General features: G+C 42.9%; 1 protein-coding gene across 3 annotated transcripts; it reads left to right on the forward strand.

The window, feature by feature from the left end:
* Positions 1–557: 557 nt before the first annotated feature.
* On the forward strand, positions 558–16428 carry SDAD1 (SDA1 domain containing 1; the record flags this gene model as incomplete). 3 transcript variants are annotated; one of them, XM_081999476.1, is made up of 22 exons in its annotated part: positions 558–647; positions 820–1000; positions 1284–1411; positions 1579–1689; positions 2437–2508; positions 2596–2696; positions 4341–4398; positions 5304–5378; positions 6197–6298; positions 6784–6853; positions 7541–7644; positions 8247–8304; positions 8904–8962; positions 9338–9414; positions 10497–10594; positions 11009–11085; positions 11467–11599; positions 12192–12289; positions 12735–12928; positions 13437–13521; positions 13900–14061; positions 16378–16428. In XM_081999476.1, the coding sequence occupies 22 exons, from the start codon at positions 558–560 to the stop codon at positions 16426–16428; spliced, it is 2184 nt and encodes a 727-aa protein (XP_081855602.1). The 3 variants fall into 3 exon arrangements, with proteins under 3 accessions (XP_081855602.1, XP_081855603.1, XP_081855604.1); XM_081999477.1 differs by having other exon boundaries at positions 820–924; positions 1313–1411; XM_081999478.1 differs by lacking the exon at positions 1579–1689 and having other exon boundaries at positions 820–924; positions 1313–1411.
* Between the last annotated feature and the right edge of the window lie 725 nt (positions 16429–17153).

Raw genomic sequence — 17153 nt, forward strand, 5'->3', positions numbered from 1 at the left:
GCTCCCTGCAGGGGGGCTGAACTACATGGCCTTTGAAGGTCCCTTCCAATGCAAACCATTCTGTGATTTTACGATTCTGTAAATCTATTTGTGGCACCTTTCACGTGCAACAAACCTATTAAGGACCAGATCCAGTTCCTCAGCAGTGTTGCTGCACTGCTGGCAGCGTTTAGCACTTTTCCCACCAAATTAAGATATGCCATCTGGCCAGGGCGAGTGCAGGGTCACCGAGTTGGAGTGACATCATGCAAGCGAGCCGCGGAGATCAATCGGAAAACTGCAGAGGAGGAAGCTACGTTCGCTAAATTTGACTCGTATTGTGTTTAACTTTGACAGGGTTGCCCAAAGCCTTTGTCAGTAACGAGAAGAGATGTCGGCAAGAAGCGGCTTTCGCGGCTACTCTCGCCTGCGCTCGCAGGGAGCGCTGCGCGCGGGACGTGCCTCTCGCAGAAGTTTGTCCCTTGGCGGCGCTCGTCGGGGGTGGGCCAAGATGGCGGCGCCCAGCTGGTAGCTCACGTGTTGCGGGCAGGGAAGGTGGCGGCGGCGACGGTTCCACCATGTCGGGCCGCCAGGGAAACAAGCTGCCCAGCAACCTGCCGCAGCTGCAGAACCTCATCAAGCGGGACCCCACCTCCTACACCGAAGAGGTTCGGAGCCGGACGGCCGGGACGGGGTCGGCAGCAGGAGGAGCGGGGCGAGGGGGGAGGTTGTACCGGGCGTGGAGGGCTCCGGGAAGCTGAGGCAGGCCGTGGGGCTGGGGAGGGGGGCTGGCAGATGTTGCTCGTCCCCCTCGGCAGCCGCCGTCCTCTCTGTGCTCAGTTCCTCCAGCAGTACCACCACTACCAGTCCCATGTGGAGATTTTCACCTTCCAGCCGGACAAGCCCAGTAAGGAGCTGGCCGAACTGGTGATGTTCCTGGCCCAGGTAAGCCGCGGCCCTTCCCGCCGGCAGCTGCAGCAGCGCCTGTGCCCCGAGCGCAGTGGCTGTGGCGGAGCGTCCTGTGCCTCCTGCTGCTGCAGCCCTGACCGAGCTTAGGTAAAGCTGCGCGTTGACCAAAATTTCTGCAGCACTATTGTGCGTTTCTGGTAATGTAAGTCTGTCTTTTGAGCGTTTGGTACAATTTTTTAAAAGGATGTGTTAATTGCAGCGTTCCTCTTTGGCTGTTGGCAATAACTTACTTCTATGTCTGCTAAATTGTTGCTATTCAGTGATAATTTTACTGGTTGCTTACAGTATCTCACACCTTCCCGGGGTGATGAGGTGACCCGAGGTTTTCACCGGAGGTTCCAGCTGGGTCTCTCTCTCTACCCAGGTTGCCCAATGCTACCCGGAACACATGGCCAGCTTTCCCCAGCAGCTGAAGGAGCTGCTGTCCTACCACCATACGGTGCTGGATGCAGACCTGCGCATGGTAAGACCTACACCGAAAGGCCTTTTGGGCCGACCGTGACCTGTGGTTACAGTATGCCGTTTCATGTGAGACGAGAGCTTAAGAGTTGCTTTTTAATTTTTGAATAAAGCTGGAAATTGGGGGGTGTTACGAAGTTTTGGTTCTCATTGCCTGTTTCTCTCTTACAGACGTTCTGTAAGGCTTTGATCCTGTTAAGAAACAAGAATCTAATAAATCCAACGAGTTTGCTGGAGCTCTTCTTTCAACTGCTGCGGTGTCACGATAAACTTTTACGAAAAGTAAGCTGTGCTTAGAAAAACCGGTCTTAATTTCCAGTGGGTTTTGACTAACTTACCAGAAGTTATGCAGCGCTGGCAGGCAGCTCTTCTCCTTCCCTTGGTAACAAAGGAATGAAGTTTAAAATAGCTCTGCTTTTTCAGCGATTGGCAGTGCCAGAGGCACAAATCGATGTGTGCGTTTGCTTAGTAGCAAGGTGTGCTGCTGTAAACATCTTCACCAGGCTGCTGCAGGCCTGTTCCTGCCTTTGGAATCGAACAGCTTGGATGTGTCTGCAGGTGAAAAGCATAGACATGTTGCTCTCAGAGCAGGCCTTGCTGAATTCTTTCTGACAACTCCTGAGTAAAACAACTAAAATGAAAACAGCTGCTTGTTACAGTTGTATTTCAAGTTTTCTGCTGTAAAAGTGAAAACACTTGCTTTCTGCCTCCAGAATTACTAATGTGGCTGTTAGAACATGACTGAATGAAGCAGGGGTGGGATTTTTTTTTTAAGCGATACTTCATGCTGTTCGTTTTCCTGTCTTACTGTACTGTAAACTAAGTACGCTTTTCGAATATATGAAAATAAAGCATATATGAGACTTGGCAGGATAACAACTGTAACTTAAAAGAGAAAACAATATTCTCGATGGTGATCAGTTCGGACTCTCATTTTAGTATTTAGAGACTTTGGGAGAATAGTAGTGTATCTGCAATGTTCTCCGTGTGAATTGTGTAGTTTACTCCCTTTGATCTCTCCCTTTACAGACTTTGTATACTCACATCGTGTCGGACATCAAGAATGTCAATGCTAAACACAAAAACAATAAAGTAAACACAGTAAGTGCTTGAGCTTTCAGCTTCAATTTAACCCCTTGACATTGTGAAAGACTCGTAATAATAAATGTTTCCAAACTTTTTTCCTAGACACTGCAGAACTTCATGTACACTATGTTGAGAGACAGCAATCCCACTGCTGCCAAGATATCTCTGGATGTGATGATTGAACTTTACAGAAGAAATATTTGGTAGGTGTGGCAGGCTCGTATTGATTCACCATTTATTGTGGGGCAGCCATCCTGACATCACTCGCGGCATGTAGTGCAATATGTAATGCAGGGGGCAGTGACTTAAATATATTTATCTTATTTGTGTTTCGGTGGGGTTGTATTTTCTGGAATGGAATTTAGCCATGAAGAAGTACTGTTTTGCGTGAAGCCTCAGAGTTACTTAGATTGAGTATTTGACATTTTAGCTGAAAACGGTGTGTAAATTGTGTGTATTGCATTCGAAACTGAAGCTGTGTGCAGCTTGTTTTTTTGAGCTCTTGCACGTAAAAGCCGCTAATATTAGTGTACAGCTTGTGGTGTACAGTGGAAAGAGGTATTATGTTTGTTTTCTTAAGTCTAAGTTAATTCTAGATGATTGATCTCATGGGGGCTTTGAGTTTTGGGGTTTTTTTTGTGAAGCTATAATGTAGCTCCTATTTTTAGCACAGAGCAGCTTGAAAGATTGTTCCTTAGGTAAGAATTGAAAGGAGTAGAAGCACAGAGAGTACTGTTTGTTGCTGTCTTGTACCTAATGCGTTGCTGAATCTTTTATGTTGTGTGACAAAATGCCAGAGCAGATGTTACCCCGTGGTAAGTTGCATCTTGTACTTGCAACTTGAAGTTGTTAGTCTCTTCACTACTGCTGGCTTTTTGACTGTACAAACACGTGGAAGACTTTTAATCCCTTCAGTTAGTAACGCCTTTGCTCTTGCTAGTTCTTGAACAGAAATGAAGCGTGCAAATGCAGCAAGTGATACTGCTGGTGAGCAGTGTGCCTGCTGCTTCTTGTGTAATTGCAAAATGGATTAGTGGCAGAGTGCTAAAGGTGCAGTTCTTCCATTTCTTACTCGGAGTTCTTGGCGATACATGCATGAGTTCCTCTAGAGCCTGCACAGCAACAATGCTTTGTCAGTGCATTGCCGAGAAACCACAGCTGGCAGACAGGACGTGGTGCTGGGGTCTATCTGGACGTAAGAATTTTTACGTGTAGCGTTCAAGGAAATAGTGTCTATTCCATGGCACAAATTAAAAAAATCACAGCAGTTTTGTAAGACTTACTGTCCGCAGTAGTGGGTTGAGGACTATTTTCCCTAAAAACACAGGCACTGGAAAAAACATTAGTGTTGCTGAAAGGATAAGACTTCTGCAGTATTGAAAAGTAGGTTTGTAAGTACATGAGACTTGGTATAAAATCAAATTAATTTCTGCGGCTTCTTTTCTTATAAACCCTTTTTTTGGAGTGTGCTTAATGTCAAAACTATACAGCTGCTTTTCTAATACTGGTTAGAATTCTGCATGGATTTTTTTTTTACCAGTGGAAAAAGTGGTAATCTGTCTTCCATTTACTGGATCCTGTTCCTTCTATCCCTTCAGTCACAGCATGAACTAGATGGAATGCAAGTGTGTCTGTTTATTTAGAGGCATCTATTGCGATGTTAGAAGAATAACAGAAAATGACAGAAGCTTAACTTCTTTGTTTGCAAATCTGCTTGAAGCATTGAGAGACTTGATTCTAGTGAAGCTTCCTGCTTGTAGGAGTCATGTTTCATGAGACTTAATTTTCTGAGAATAACTTGAAATTTCCAAACTGTAAGTAAAAGGTGATGTTTTGTTTTATTGCAGGAACGATGCCAAAACAGTAAATGTTATCACAACTGCCTGCTTTTCAAAAGTGACGAAGGTGAGAACAGAAATCACTTGATGAAACTGGATATTAGCTAAGCTACCTTTTTCCTGTGGATGCAGCTTTTCATTTTGTAATTGCTAACAAGCTTCACTGATGATTTGCCTTCTACTTGTTTTATTTTCAAAATGCTGCTTGTGTTGTGGGAGGAGGTAGCATTTGCTTCTTAGGTACAGAGCAAGAGACTTGGAAGCTTACCTTATAACAAGTGGAAGCTGGTTTGGGGAGGGTACGCATACTAATCGCTGCTGCTCAGAAGACACTATCAGAGTATTGCCCCTTTATAATCAGCACCGTAAGGCTTTCATTTGTTAATTGTCAAGAGAGGGGCTATCCTGCCTGGGGCTTGAGTGAATCTTAGGCCTTCTGTCATTTGTGTCAATGCTTGAGGTTTTAAAAACTTGTATTATGGTTTGAGAGAAGTTCTTCCACTAGGAAGGTCCAAAAGCTGTTCCACTCAACAAAAACCAACCAACCAAAACTAACAGAAAACACCCCTCCAACAAACCCATATAAACTAATAAAAGTTTGGGGTGGTGAGCACTGTCCTGTGTATCAGCTGTGCAGGAGTTGCTGATAATGTTGGTGTGGAGCAATTAGATTGAAATTGCTTTGCAGAACGATAGGGAGAAAATTTGCGTCTTTGAATTTGCTCCAGGCATTGTGGAAGCCCAGATGCTTTTTGATTCTTTGTGTGCCTCTGAGGATGGGAGGCAAAAATTGACTCTGTGTCTGTAAAACACCTGCAGCTTTCAGTCTGTGATTTGTCTCTCTTTCTGTTCATATCCATGCCTATAAAAAAATGGGGAGAGTCTTTGCGTAGCCTAAGAAGTAGACGTAGGGCTATTGTAAATACTCTTGTCAGTTTGTCCTGTCCTACATAAACTTACTTTGCTTTCCAGGTATTAGTTGCTAGTTTGAAGTTCTTTCTTGGGAGAGATGAAGATGAGAAACAAGACAGTGACTCAGAATCTGAGGTGGGTGTTGTGATTAAATCTTCTCATCTCTGTTCTTCAAACTTGGATATGTCTGTCATCCTAGTGACCCTGGCTCTGCCAGTCTGTCTGCTTCTGTGTTACTTGGCTTTCCATCTTGTTTCTAGCAGATGTTTCTACGCTTCACAAAACAGTTGAGTGTTTTTCATGGCTGGCCCCAACTGGTAGCAGGATGCCTTTGCCGTCTATCTAAAGACTAATGTTAAGAGCTCCTGTGCTTGCTGCTTCTCCTTGTGAAGGAAGCAAATTCAATTTGAAGACCTAAGCAGGGGCTGGTCAGTCTGGTTTGTGAAGACATGACTTGCTGGATGTGTAACGTAGAGTTGTGGGAAGAGGCTTTCACCTGGTGTATTGGAAGCTGGTTTAATTTTTTAGCTGTCCATTTTGTCCTCTGTTTTCTCCTTTGTGCTATGCTTCCTGTTTATGTAGAAACTAACATAATTCACTTAGGTTAAGAAGACTGATAATCTAACAGGATTTCAGTTTAGAACCTTCTTGTACAGGACATCGTTGTTTGTCTGTGACTGAACAATATGCTCCAATTAACCAGCTGTAAAAACTACTGTGTTGATGCACTGTTAAGTGTTTGTGTTGGCATGCCTCTGGCATGTATGTATGTGGCTACTTTCATGGAATCGTGATTTTAGGTGCTAGTATTTCTGTATGATGGAATTTAGGAAGAGGGAGAGTTTTCGAACGTAGTACGTGATCCTGAAAAATTTTGATACTTCTTGTTTCTCTGATTCCCATTTGAAGCTTGATGTCACCCGAGTCTTGTTTTCTTTGTGTTCTTTCTCTAGGATGATGTTCCCACGGCCAGAGATCTGATGTTGCGCTATGCAACTAACAAGAAAACCACCAAGCGCAAGAAGAAACTGGAAAAAGCGATGAAGGTTCTCAAGGTAAGGAGAGCGGTGTCTGACTTGCCAGCATTTTAGTCTAATCCTTCAGGTGTGGAAATCTTGTTGTTGCCCCTGTCTAATTAGCTACCTTTTGTCATCTCTTTTGGTAAAGGTCCTCAAGTGTTCTAGCGTCCATTGGCCTGGCATATGCCATGTTTGCCTGCAAGAGAGCTGTTTCAAAACAGTTTTAGAGGCTAAGTTGAGGATTAGTTTTCCTCTGGCTACCCTTTGTGTGGTCCCCTACTTTAAAGCATGTGGTGTCTTGATAACTAACTTTTTACGGCAGTTCCTCTTGCCTCTTGGGTCAGGTGGCAGAAAACCCTATGCAGTTGAAAAGAGTGATAGCTTACTTGTTAAAATCCAAGAGCCTTGTCTTGAAGAGAGGAATGGTAAATAGCAGCTGTTAACAGCAGCCTGAAATCGAACCAGTTGCAGCTTATACATGGAAAGAAAAAAAAGTCTCTTTTACTCTTTTTGCCATGCAGAAACAGAAGAAGAAGAGCAAGCCAGAGGTGTTCAACTTCTCTGCTATTCACTTGATTCACGATCCCCAAGGTAAGCATGCATATGTTGTCTTTTTTCAAGCTATGTGTTAATGCCAGACACTGAAGCTTAGATGCAACTCTGCAAGGAGAAGACAACGGGATACCTGTAGTGTGCTTTATCCTAGGGTTTCATAGCACTTCAAAAAAGTGGGACCAATCCTGCTGTGCTTGTCGTAGTGAAACGTGTAGGTGGTCAGACAAGGAAGGAGCAATATCACATCATGTGCTTCAGGTTGCTGTGGATCAGGACCTGGCTCTCTACCTCTTTGTTGTATGCGTGAAGGCCATAATTTGGTCAACGGGGAGTATTTTATCTACTATAGTTGTTTGGCTTATCCCCTTCAAAAATGTATTTCTGTTACTAGTCTGATGTTTGTCTAATACCACTTGACTTGGTTATAGTCTGATCTTGTGAACCTCTGGGGATTGTGTTTTGCTTATGAACTCAAAATATGTCTTAAAAAAAAAATCTTTAAGTACTGACCCTGTGCTTATGATGATGTGGAATTTGTGCTAGTTTTCCTCTCTGAACCTGTACGCAGCTTTAGATCTTCTAGGCATGTGAGAAGAAAAATAACTCACTGGGACAAGTGCTCTGGCTGCCTTTAATTTCTTGTGTGCGAGGGCACTGGGGATTAAAAATAACCCCGCCAAACAGACTTCTTGTCTACCACAAATCTATTATTGCTTCTTCTAGACTTTGCAGAGAAACTGCTGAAGCAGCTGGAGAACTGTAAGGAACGATTTGAAGTGAAGATGATGCTCATGGACCTAATATCTAGGCTAGTTGGAATACACGAGGTACATACTCTGATAATTTTATAATGGTCTGATGGTAGCCAGCCTGGTTTGGGTGGTGGCATGCTCTGGCCTTTTGTCTCTCGAAAATGAGGTTTAATTTTGCTGTATGTTGACAAGTGCAGATGCGTGGTCAGGTAGTTGGTCAGCTGATGGAATGGCGCAGTGGCGTAGATTTGTGTGGTGCTAAGTGAGCGCTGCCAGAGAAGGCTGTTGGTCTGGAATAGCTGAGCTGCCTCTAGCAAATAGAGGTGAGTGTGTCTTTTTTTTGAGACCTACGTGCTCCTGGGAGGGTCTTCAAAGGAGAACGGCTCTTCGAAGGAGTCCAGCAATTGCTCACGAACAGCACTCTCTCAGGTAGACTCAAAGCGTGGTCAAAACTACTGGAGTCTCTTTTTGTTTTGGGAGAGAAGCTTGTGTCCCCGAGGCAAAGGGAAGTGGCATATTGTGGGATCGTGCAGCAGAGTGCCCTAATTTGAATTCTGTGTGGTCTAACAGGAACCTATATAGAATCTTTGGTTGTTTTACAGCACATCAGCCTATGAAGGTGATCTCAAGTTAAAAGACAAGAAGCTAATCTGTTACAACTTATTTCTTTCCTGCAGCTTTTTCTTTTTAATTTCTACCCCTTCGTTCAGAGATTCCTACAGCCCCATCAGAGAGGTAAGTAGCTACTAGTAGGTAACACTGCTGGTCCATTATGTCACGTGTACAGTCAGTTCTTAGAAGCGGTGCTGTAAACGAATAGGTAGCAGTAGTGTAGTAGGAAGTAGTAGTCCAGAGAGCGTGGATGAAGGAAGTACAAGGCCCTGACTGCCAGAAGTGCAGAGCGCTTTGGAGTCTTACGGAAGCTGTGTGCATTCAACGCCCCTTACCTGAGTGTTTGAGAAACTCCAGCAACGGAATGAAATGCATCTACCGAATCTGTAGTTCCTTGCGCATCCTGACTAGTTGAGCAAAGCACGACTGCCTTTTGCTGCTTTGTTTTACTGCTGTTTCACTCTAGTTCTAGAGCGTTTCTTCTCATCTTAGCTGGCTATTAAGGGCCTGCACTGCTGCTGGGGTGGAGACCAGATGTGTTCATAAATGTTTGGTGTGAGAGGAGAAATAGTTGTCCCAAATAACTTCAGTCTGAAGTTCAAGCTTTGAGACTTAGACTGAGCAGCTTGTCGAGTTAGCTGTTTCGGTGGATGTGTTTATTGGCCAGAGTAAGATGCAGCAGTATTCTTTTGCATTTTCCTCCCACTTCTCTTTTCTTCCAGAAGTGACAAAGATTCTTCTCTTCGCTGCACAGGCTTCCCATCAGCTAGTACCACCCGAGGTCAGTATTCCACCTGTGCTGGGTGATGTTAAAAATGGACAGCAGGCTGGCAGGGAAATATAATGGAGTGCATTCGTGGGGAGGGGAAGAAAGGGAATCTGGTCAGACCCTTTGTCTTTAAAAGCTTATGGTAGTTAACCCCTAGGTTAGTCCAAGGGATTGTTTTGTATAAGGGGGAAAAAACCCAAACTATGTCTGATGTCTTCATTTCTAGAAGAATTTGTGTCTAGAAAATATATACAGGTGATAGTGACAAGTTCTGAGCTCTATCTTTCTGTAAAAAGGACTCTGTTGTCTGTTAATAATGTGTTGTAATTTTTACAGTTTCATTAAATTATGCATGAAGTTTATTTAACCTTTTTTTCTTCTTTTCAGATTATCCAGTCAGTGTTAATGACCATTGCCAACAACTTCGTCACTGATAAGAATTCTGGGGAGGTCATGACCGTAGGGTGGGTACAGAATCTTACAAAAACTGTACAACTCTCTCTGAATGTAGGAAAATATTTTTCTTATCTAAATCATCTGCAGCTTATTCCTGTCATTTGTACTATGCTTTTAAGAATCTACTTGAAAAAAAAAAAGTTAGGAGAGTATCTTGGCGTAAACTTCCCTGATTTTCATTTGCGGTGTTTTAAATTCCCCGGAATGATAGGTTTCTGTACTTAGTGCTGTGACTTAACTTTTCTGGATTTAATGATGGTGTGGGGTTTTTGGGTGGGTTTTTTGTTGCTTTCTCACTTGGTCTTGTATGTTTCTTCCTTCCTGGATATTGTTATTTCTGCCTTCAGGGCAGACCTCTTGTGTGTGAATTAATATATTTGTATGTATTCAGTGAGTGGCTAGCAGCATAGCTCAGGACTCTTCGCTTGGATGTTTTCTGGATGAAATTTGACAACAAATTTAAATGTTGCTGTTAGAGAAACTGTTATGTACTTGTAAAGCTCTGGTGTATGTGGAGTAAAGAATGATCAGTAAATGTAGGGAAGAGCTGAACTGTCCTTGAAGACAAAGCAGTCAACAGGGCCAGACTATTGTGTGTACACATGTGAATATTTTGTGAGCTATTCCTTTTCCTTTAGGTGGGGTTTTAATCCAGGTATTTAGTGTACTAAGTGTGTGCATGAAGGGAATTTGTGTGAGTCCGCAGATTTCTGTTGTACTGTCCTTAGCTTGCGCATGGTTGACTCCAGAAAATTGTTTCTTGATTTTATTTATTTTATTTTTTTTCTTGGCGTGGTGATTGTTTGGCTGCTTCTCTTGTCTGCTTGGACCCAGACTTCAGCTGTAGAATCCTGAGGCCTAGGATCAGACAAAATAATAGCTGGAGAACAGAGTATGGGCCAAAGATGGAAGGTTTTGGCGAAATGTGGCACGGAGAGCTCCTGCTGATGTTCTCCTCTGTTACATTAAATGTTGTGTAAATGCTGTATCAGGTTCTTCAGGTTCCAGATAATTCAGTCAATTACTGGCCGGTGGGAGTAAGTCCCAGCTGTCGTGTTCAAAAAATGATTCCCTTGGAATTTTTTTTTAGAATCAATGCAATAAAAGAAATCACTGCGAGATGTCCCTTAGCCATGACGGAAGATCTGCTCCAAGACCTCGTTCAGTACAAGACTCATAAAAATAAAAGTAAGTGTATTACATGGGTATGACTTTTAAATCTCTTTTCTGCTGTATCATCTGGTCCTCCATTGTTATGGCCTTCATAATAAGATGTCTTAATTGTTTTTTGTGTAGGCTGAGAGGTGTCATTAGAGTATGTTTGTTGCATTTCTCTGTATTTTGAGTGCATATAGGAGAGAAAACAGTCCAGGGTAGATATGGCAGGGGAATTAATTGACCAACATGAAGAAGGGAAACTGCTTGCTAATAAAGATTTAGCCCTAAGGAAGAGCTGGATCCTGCACTGAAGAAATCAGAGGGAGCTATAACTTCAGCAAAAGGCATGATCAGGGTGTAAATACTGATTATCTGAGTGGGCTTTCAGTTTGCTCAGGATTCTGCTCTTCTGTACTTATATCTGACTCTCTTTTTTCTGGATAGATGTGATGATGTCTGCAAGAACTCTGATACACCTTTTCCGTTCTCTGAATCCAGAGATGCTGCAGAAGAAATTCAGAGTAAGTGTTGTTTTATGTGCATTGCATTCACCATAAACATAGGCTCCTGTGCTCAAAAATTATGATGACAACTGGTCTCGTAGCCTCTTGAGAATTGAGGTGGGATCATGCCTGCGTTCTGCCTCTGCCTGCTCCCTTGCTGCTTTTTGATGTGGCGTTCTTGTATTTTAACATTTCCTTAGTTGAAATTTATCCAACTCATTGACAGAAGGATTGTGCTACAGAAGCTTGAGTAGGGTTTGTTCAACTTGTTAGTAATTCAAGATCTTATCTTATTTCATCAGGCAGAGTTTATCTTTTCCACCTGCAGCCACCTCTTTTTCATGGATTTGTGGGCATTAAAATAGCAGCCTGCTGAACATGTACTTTGTTAACTTACAGGGTAAGCCTACTGAGGCCTCTTTGGAAGCCAGGATTCATGAATATGGAGAACTAGATGCCAAAGATTATATCCCAGGAGCAGAAGTACTGGATGTTGAGAGTCAAAAGGAAAAGGGAGGAACCCAAGAGGAAGGTTGGCCTTTTTTTCTTTACCGCTTGTATTTTATCATCGTTGTCACTAGGATTTTATTTGGCCATAAAACGCGGCGTTCGTGCATTTCATTTGCTGCTGTCACGTGCTGCACGTATCTGTATTTGTCCCTTAAGAAGCACTGATACTATCCTCAAGTATGTGCCATTTATCCCGTGAAGTTTGTTACTGTGTGTTGCTTTGTATGATAGAGACTGAGGGATGGAAAAGCAGAGGAACAGACATTGTGCAGAATCGGTTGCAAGGCAGGTGGAATTTGGTAGCTGAACTTACCGGTGGGAAAGCGTGGGAGCTGCTCGTCCATTCAACGGTGGATGTCTTGTAAAAATCATTAAGAAGTAACAGTCGGATGTGTGAAGTATCTTATGTCTGTGTAAAATCTACGTAGTTCTAAGGCTGGGATTCTGAGACCCTACAGCTTGCCTGTTTGGTAACCAAGTCTCTGGGCAAAAATACAGTTAGCAGATAGGTAATGAAAGGCAGTGAGAGCTTGCGATCCAATCTGAAATTATTTCAAACTTGAGCTGTTAAACCGAATCTGTATTAGTAACACTGCACTTCTTCCCCTGAGCAGATGGATGGGAAAGTGCTAGTCTGAGTGAGGAAGAAGATAATGAGGATGGCGAATGGATTGATGTGCATCACTCCTCGGATGAGGAGCAGCAAGAAGTAGTGAGTTCTAAGTGTCTTCTACCCCAAATACAAATATGTCTTGTTAATAGACCAGATACTCTTGCTCTGTACTTCCATGTGGCTGCTCGTAACTAACTATAGAGGGCTGCGGAGTAATGTGACCGGTATCGGTGAGGTTGAAGTACTGTTGAGCACCTGTGCTGAAGCGTGCATGTTCTTAGGGTGAGGGGGACAGATGCAGGAATTCTGCCCCAGTGCTAAGTTCTTTAAAAGCTATGATATTTGCATGATGAATGCTTTTATTCGCTCTGAAATAAGCAGTGGAAATACTTCTTCTAATAGTACTTGTTGAATACAAAGAATCTTAACAGCCCGTTATAGCCTTGCCCTTACATAGGTATTTGGGAGGCAAGGGTCATGGATTATGGCGCAGAAGTGGTTTGCAGTGTTCGCGATGATTCTTCTTTTGCACTTTTTTCAAAAGGCAGAGAAGGTGAACAGCATGCCCATAGAGGAACGAAAAGCCAAAGCTGCGGCAGTCAGTACAAGCAGGCTGCTAACCCAAGAAGACTTCCACAAAATACGCCTTGCCCAGCTCTCCAAAGAACTTAATTCTGCACCCGGCAAAGCTGCCAAGAGGAAAAATATTGAAATAGATGATGAAGAGGAGGAGGGCAGGTAGGATATGAAATATTGATGAGTGCTTTCTCTTCCCTACAACCTAGTGATGCAGCTTTTAATTGCAGCAGGGCACAGAGCTCTGCTGCTGGTCAGTATCCCCTGGTGACAGGTGGAGAACAGCCACGCAGCCTAGAAGGGCTCCTGGCCTGGGGGATTTGGTTATACCTGGGAGGAAAGACGTGAGGGGCTAGTGGGAACTATGGGACTGTTTTCCCTGTTCAGAGCAGCAGTTGCAGCAGTAGTTGCATGGTTATATTTCCAGAGTTCCTTCAACTTTGTGCTTAAAGCAGGACTTGAAAAACAGTGATGAGAAGCTTTTGTAAGGGTTGTCCCAAGCATAAGGATTAGCCCGAGAGAAAGAATAAGAAGCGCTTGTGTGAAAGTTTACAGCAAGACAATGGTGTAAGAGATGCGGGAGAGACAAAGGGTCTGGAGGGCATTTTGTTTTTATTGCCAGATGAAGTTTTGTGTGTCATGGCTTTTTGTTGGATTTTTGTGTGTCTAGGGGAGAGTTGCTTTCACTCAGAGATATTGAACATCTGCATAAGAAGCCTAAATCGGATAAGGAGACCAGATTGGCAACTGCAATGGTGAGGAACTTGCCTGTTGCATATCCTCTGTCTTCCTAGATTTGGGTTTGTGTGGTGGTGTCTCTTGCGGGAGGAGGAGGGTGCCCAGCTGCCATTTGCATGTTGGGAAATCTTCTGTGTAGTTCTTTGCTATTGCATCCGGGCTGTAACAGAGTAATAGCCTCTTGCTGGTCGCAGCTGACAAGGAAAATACTAACACACCCAATGTTCACTGGGACTTGATAGAGACGGCATGGAAGAATGCATATAATGTACACAGCAAGTCGCACGGAACCTGGATTTATTGTTACTGCTGTGGAACCTGTCACCTTAGCAGCTGATGTTAACTGTAGGAAAGGAAAATGACCCCCTGTTATTATATTATGCTGTCTATTCTAGGCTGGAAAAACAGACAGAAAAGAATTTGTGAAAAAGAAAACAAGGATTAACCCCTTTGCCAGCTCTTCCAACAAAGAAAAGAAAAAGCACAAGAATTTCATGATGATCCGATATAGCCATAGTGTCCGGACAAAAAATAAGCGTTCTTTCAGGGAAAAACAGGTAATATTTGATGTTGAAAATACATGGGGCAGTCTGAGCAGTAAACTTGTAATGCAGGTGGAATGCAGTCTATCCTGTGCCCTAAGTCGGTGCTGTTTTGCTTTGATGGTGTAATTGCTGGAAAGGACTGTGGGCTAGGTGGCTTCCCTCGAATCCTACCCCAGAGGAGGTATATCGGAGACGGTGGCGGTCTTTTGTCAGTCTCTTTAATATGCATCGAGGACCAAGCCCTGTTGGAAAGTCATGTGTAGGTTAGGAAGGCAATGGTAATGTAGTTTGTTTTCCTTCATATAAATTCAAGAAGATCATACTAGAACCCTGACTCCAATCCTGTGATAGAAGAAATGCTTCCCTGATATGGAAGAGTTGTTTTTCAGGACAAGCTTTTACCGTGTTTCTTCACTCTCCATAGTCATTCTTTGACCTTTCTCCTCTTACCGTCGTAGTATGGACTCATCTGTCCTGGCCTTGAGGTCATCTAATAACTTCTCACAAATGTACTTAAAAGCACAGACATAAATGCTATTTATTGCCTCTCTGAAACTGCTTAGAATAAACAGATGGCTTCAGTTTAGCCTGCCACAGTAGTTTCACAGTATCCCGCTCTCAGTGGCGAAGCCCCTGCGCTCTGCTGTGTCCTGAGCCATAAGCTTGGCCACAGCCTTGTGAAACGTTACGCAAGGTACAAAGATGCACTTGGCTGTCCAGTTGCTGTATGTTCCTGCAGGCAGCTGTTCCCCGGGGCAGCTGAAGGAGTATCAAAAAGACAAAGCAGAAACTTAGCTCCTGAAGGCAGTGGGCAGGGAGCCTGCATAGGTGAGTGGGCTTAGATGAGCTGGCAAGGAGTGAGTGTGGACAGGGAGCCTCCCTGCTCCTGTGATGCACCTCACGTGGGGATGATGCCTGAGCTGTTTGTGGTAGCTGTCGCTGGAGCTGTGGTGTAGGCATACTGCCTTGCCCTGCTGTGTTTCACCTTGGCAGGCTAAGGCTGGGCTAACAACAAAAATCTGCCTTGGAAAATCCCTTTATCTAACCTGGCAGATGGCCAGTCTAGGGTTTTACAGGCTGTTATAAAATTGAACTCCTTTGAACATGTTCCAAGAAAAACTTAGAGAATAATCCAATTATGCAGAGGCCTTGTTTCTGTGTGGCATTAATTTTAGTGTTTTCTTGCTAGGTTCTGTCTTGTGCTAGAGAGCATTTGGATGCTTCCTTTACAAACGCTCTGAGTTGTTTCCAGGATCATATCATTAGGATAACTGTTTGTCTGCAATTTGTTGCCTGAAGAGCAGCGAGACAGAAACTCTTTATAGACTCAATAGAGAGAACATGTCTTACATGTTTCTGTTAAACAGGAAAACTTGGACCAGTATCCTCTGTAGTCTTTTTATGTGCTGTCATTCTGCCTCCCCCCAAATAAGGCTGACCACATTAACTCAGCTCTCAAAACACACAAATGTCACAAACGAACAATCCATGCACTTCTAGGACACTGCTGTGTACAATGATTCTTATACTTGGCTCTTTCTAAAAATCCTTCTTGAGCGGTTTCAGTCCTTACTCCCCAATTTAATGTTTCAAGTTTAAATGTAACAGCTAAACAGTGGAAGAAGATCTTTTTTCATACTACTTTCACTACAGTTTGGCCACAGCATCAGTTCTGTTTACTGTGATTTGGAAACAATTGTTAAAAGTGGGTTGGAGGACAGTAGTTGTAGGATACTGCATTCTGCTGCCCTCGGTGGTGGTGGAATACAATGGACTGTTGTCTATAGTCCAGAGCTAGATCCCCTTACCAACTAAAACATCACTGAAATATGCAACAAAATCTCTTCAGAGTGATATGGCACTTGTAAAAATTCTAGCATCCTTCCTTCTCCCCTTGAAAAGAAGCTTTGTAATACTCTTTTCAAGAAATGCTTTTTAATCCTACTTAACGTCTCAGCTGGACTGAAGTTTTTTCTTGATCTCTTCTCATTAAATATGAGTCAGTGGAGGAACTGTTTATGTTAATCTAATCTTTTTCATTATATAGGATTTGCTAATGGATGTACTGAAATATTTAGATTTCTTTTCTGAAGCCCAACTCATTCTTTAATTGTACTATTGAGTTTAGCTAAATAACTACAGCATTTCTGCCACCATAGTCGTTAGCATTTGCTCCCAGTTACTGCTCCCAGTTTTAGCTGATAAGCCATTAGTGTTTTTTTCAGAGGCTGAAGAAACTGAAGGGGAGGGGTTTTGATGTGATAGTGTTGTTGTCTCCTTAATTAATATTATCCTTACCTGAATATTCCACTGTTGTTTCATGTTAAGCTGGCTCTTCGAGATGCGCTTCTGAAGAAGAGAAAACGTCTGCTGAAATAAGAAAACGTTAACGGAGAAGATTACTTAACCACCCTTGAAGAAATAGCCCTGGAAATGCTTACTTCCACACACCACCCCCCCAAAGTAAAAAAGGGACTGAAATGCCTTAAGGATTTGTCTCTATTCTGTTCAGAATCACAAACTGAACGCTTCCAAGCTGTTGGATATTGCATCTATGGGACAGATGGAAGAGGCCTTAATCCTTGGAAAATTTTGATTTTTTTTCAAAGCTTGTAGGCAAGAATGTAATTAGCTTTTATCGAATATAACTTACAGCTAGTTTTGTATCTGTAAGTATTAAAACATACAACCTTACTGTAAAAATACTTTACTCGAAGCAACGCATGATTAGGTGATTGGAAAGAAAAAAGAAGATTCTGGCTCAGTCTATGAAGTGTGTCTATAAAATGTCTGTGCCTGTCTTACAGATGTGTTTTTACACATGAAGCCATTTTCTAAGTGGCTGTTTTTATCTGTTTAATAATAATAAAAACAAATTCCTGGTAATACAGGTAAGTTCAAGTGAACAGTTAAGGGGAAGAACACTTTTACTGTGGTTCATGAAGAAAAGAATGAAATTAATATATAGGAGATGCTTTTCATGTTGCCATTTAAATAGAAAGGTAACATCACATACAAGAGAACTAAGCAATGTTATTTTCCTGTGTCAGTGCATCTTGTGGTGTGACTTACTGGTGTCTGATTTTTGAAGTATACATGAGGGT

The sequence above is a fragment of the Phaethon aethereus genome (genome assembly GCF_964289735.1).
Source record: "Phaethon aethereus genome assembly, chromosome: 4".
Classification (NCBI taxonomy): domain Eukaryota; kingdom Metazoa; phylum Chordata; class Aves; order Phaethontiformes; family Phaethontidae; genus Phaethon; species Phaethon aethereus.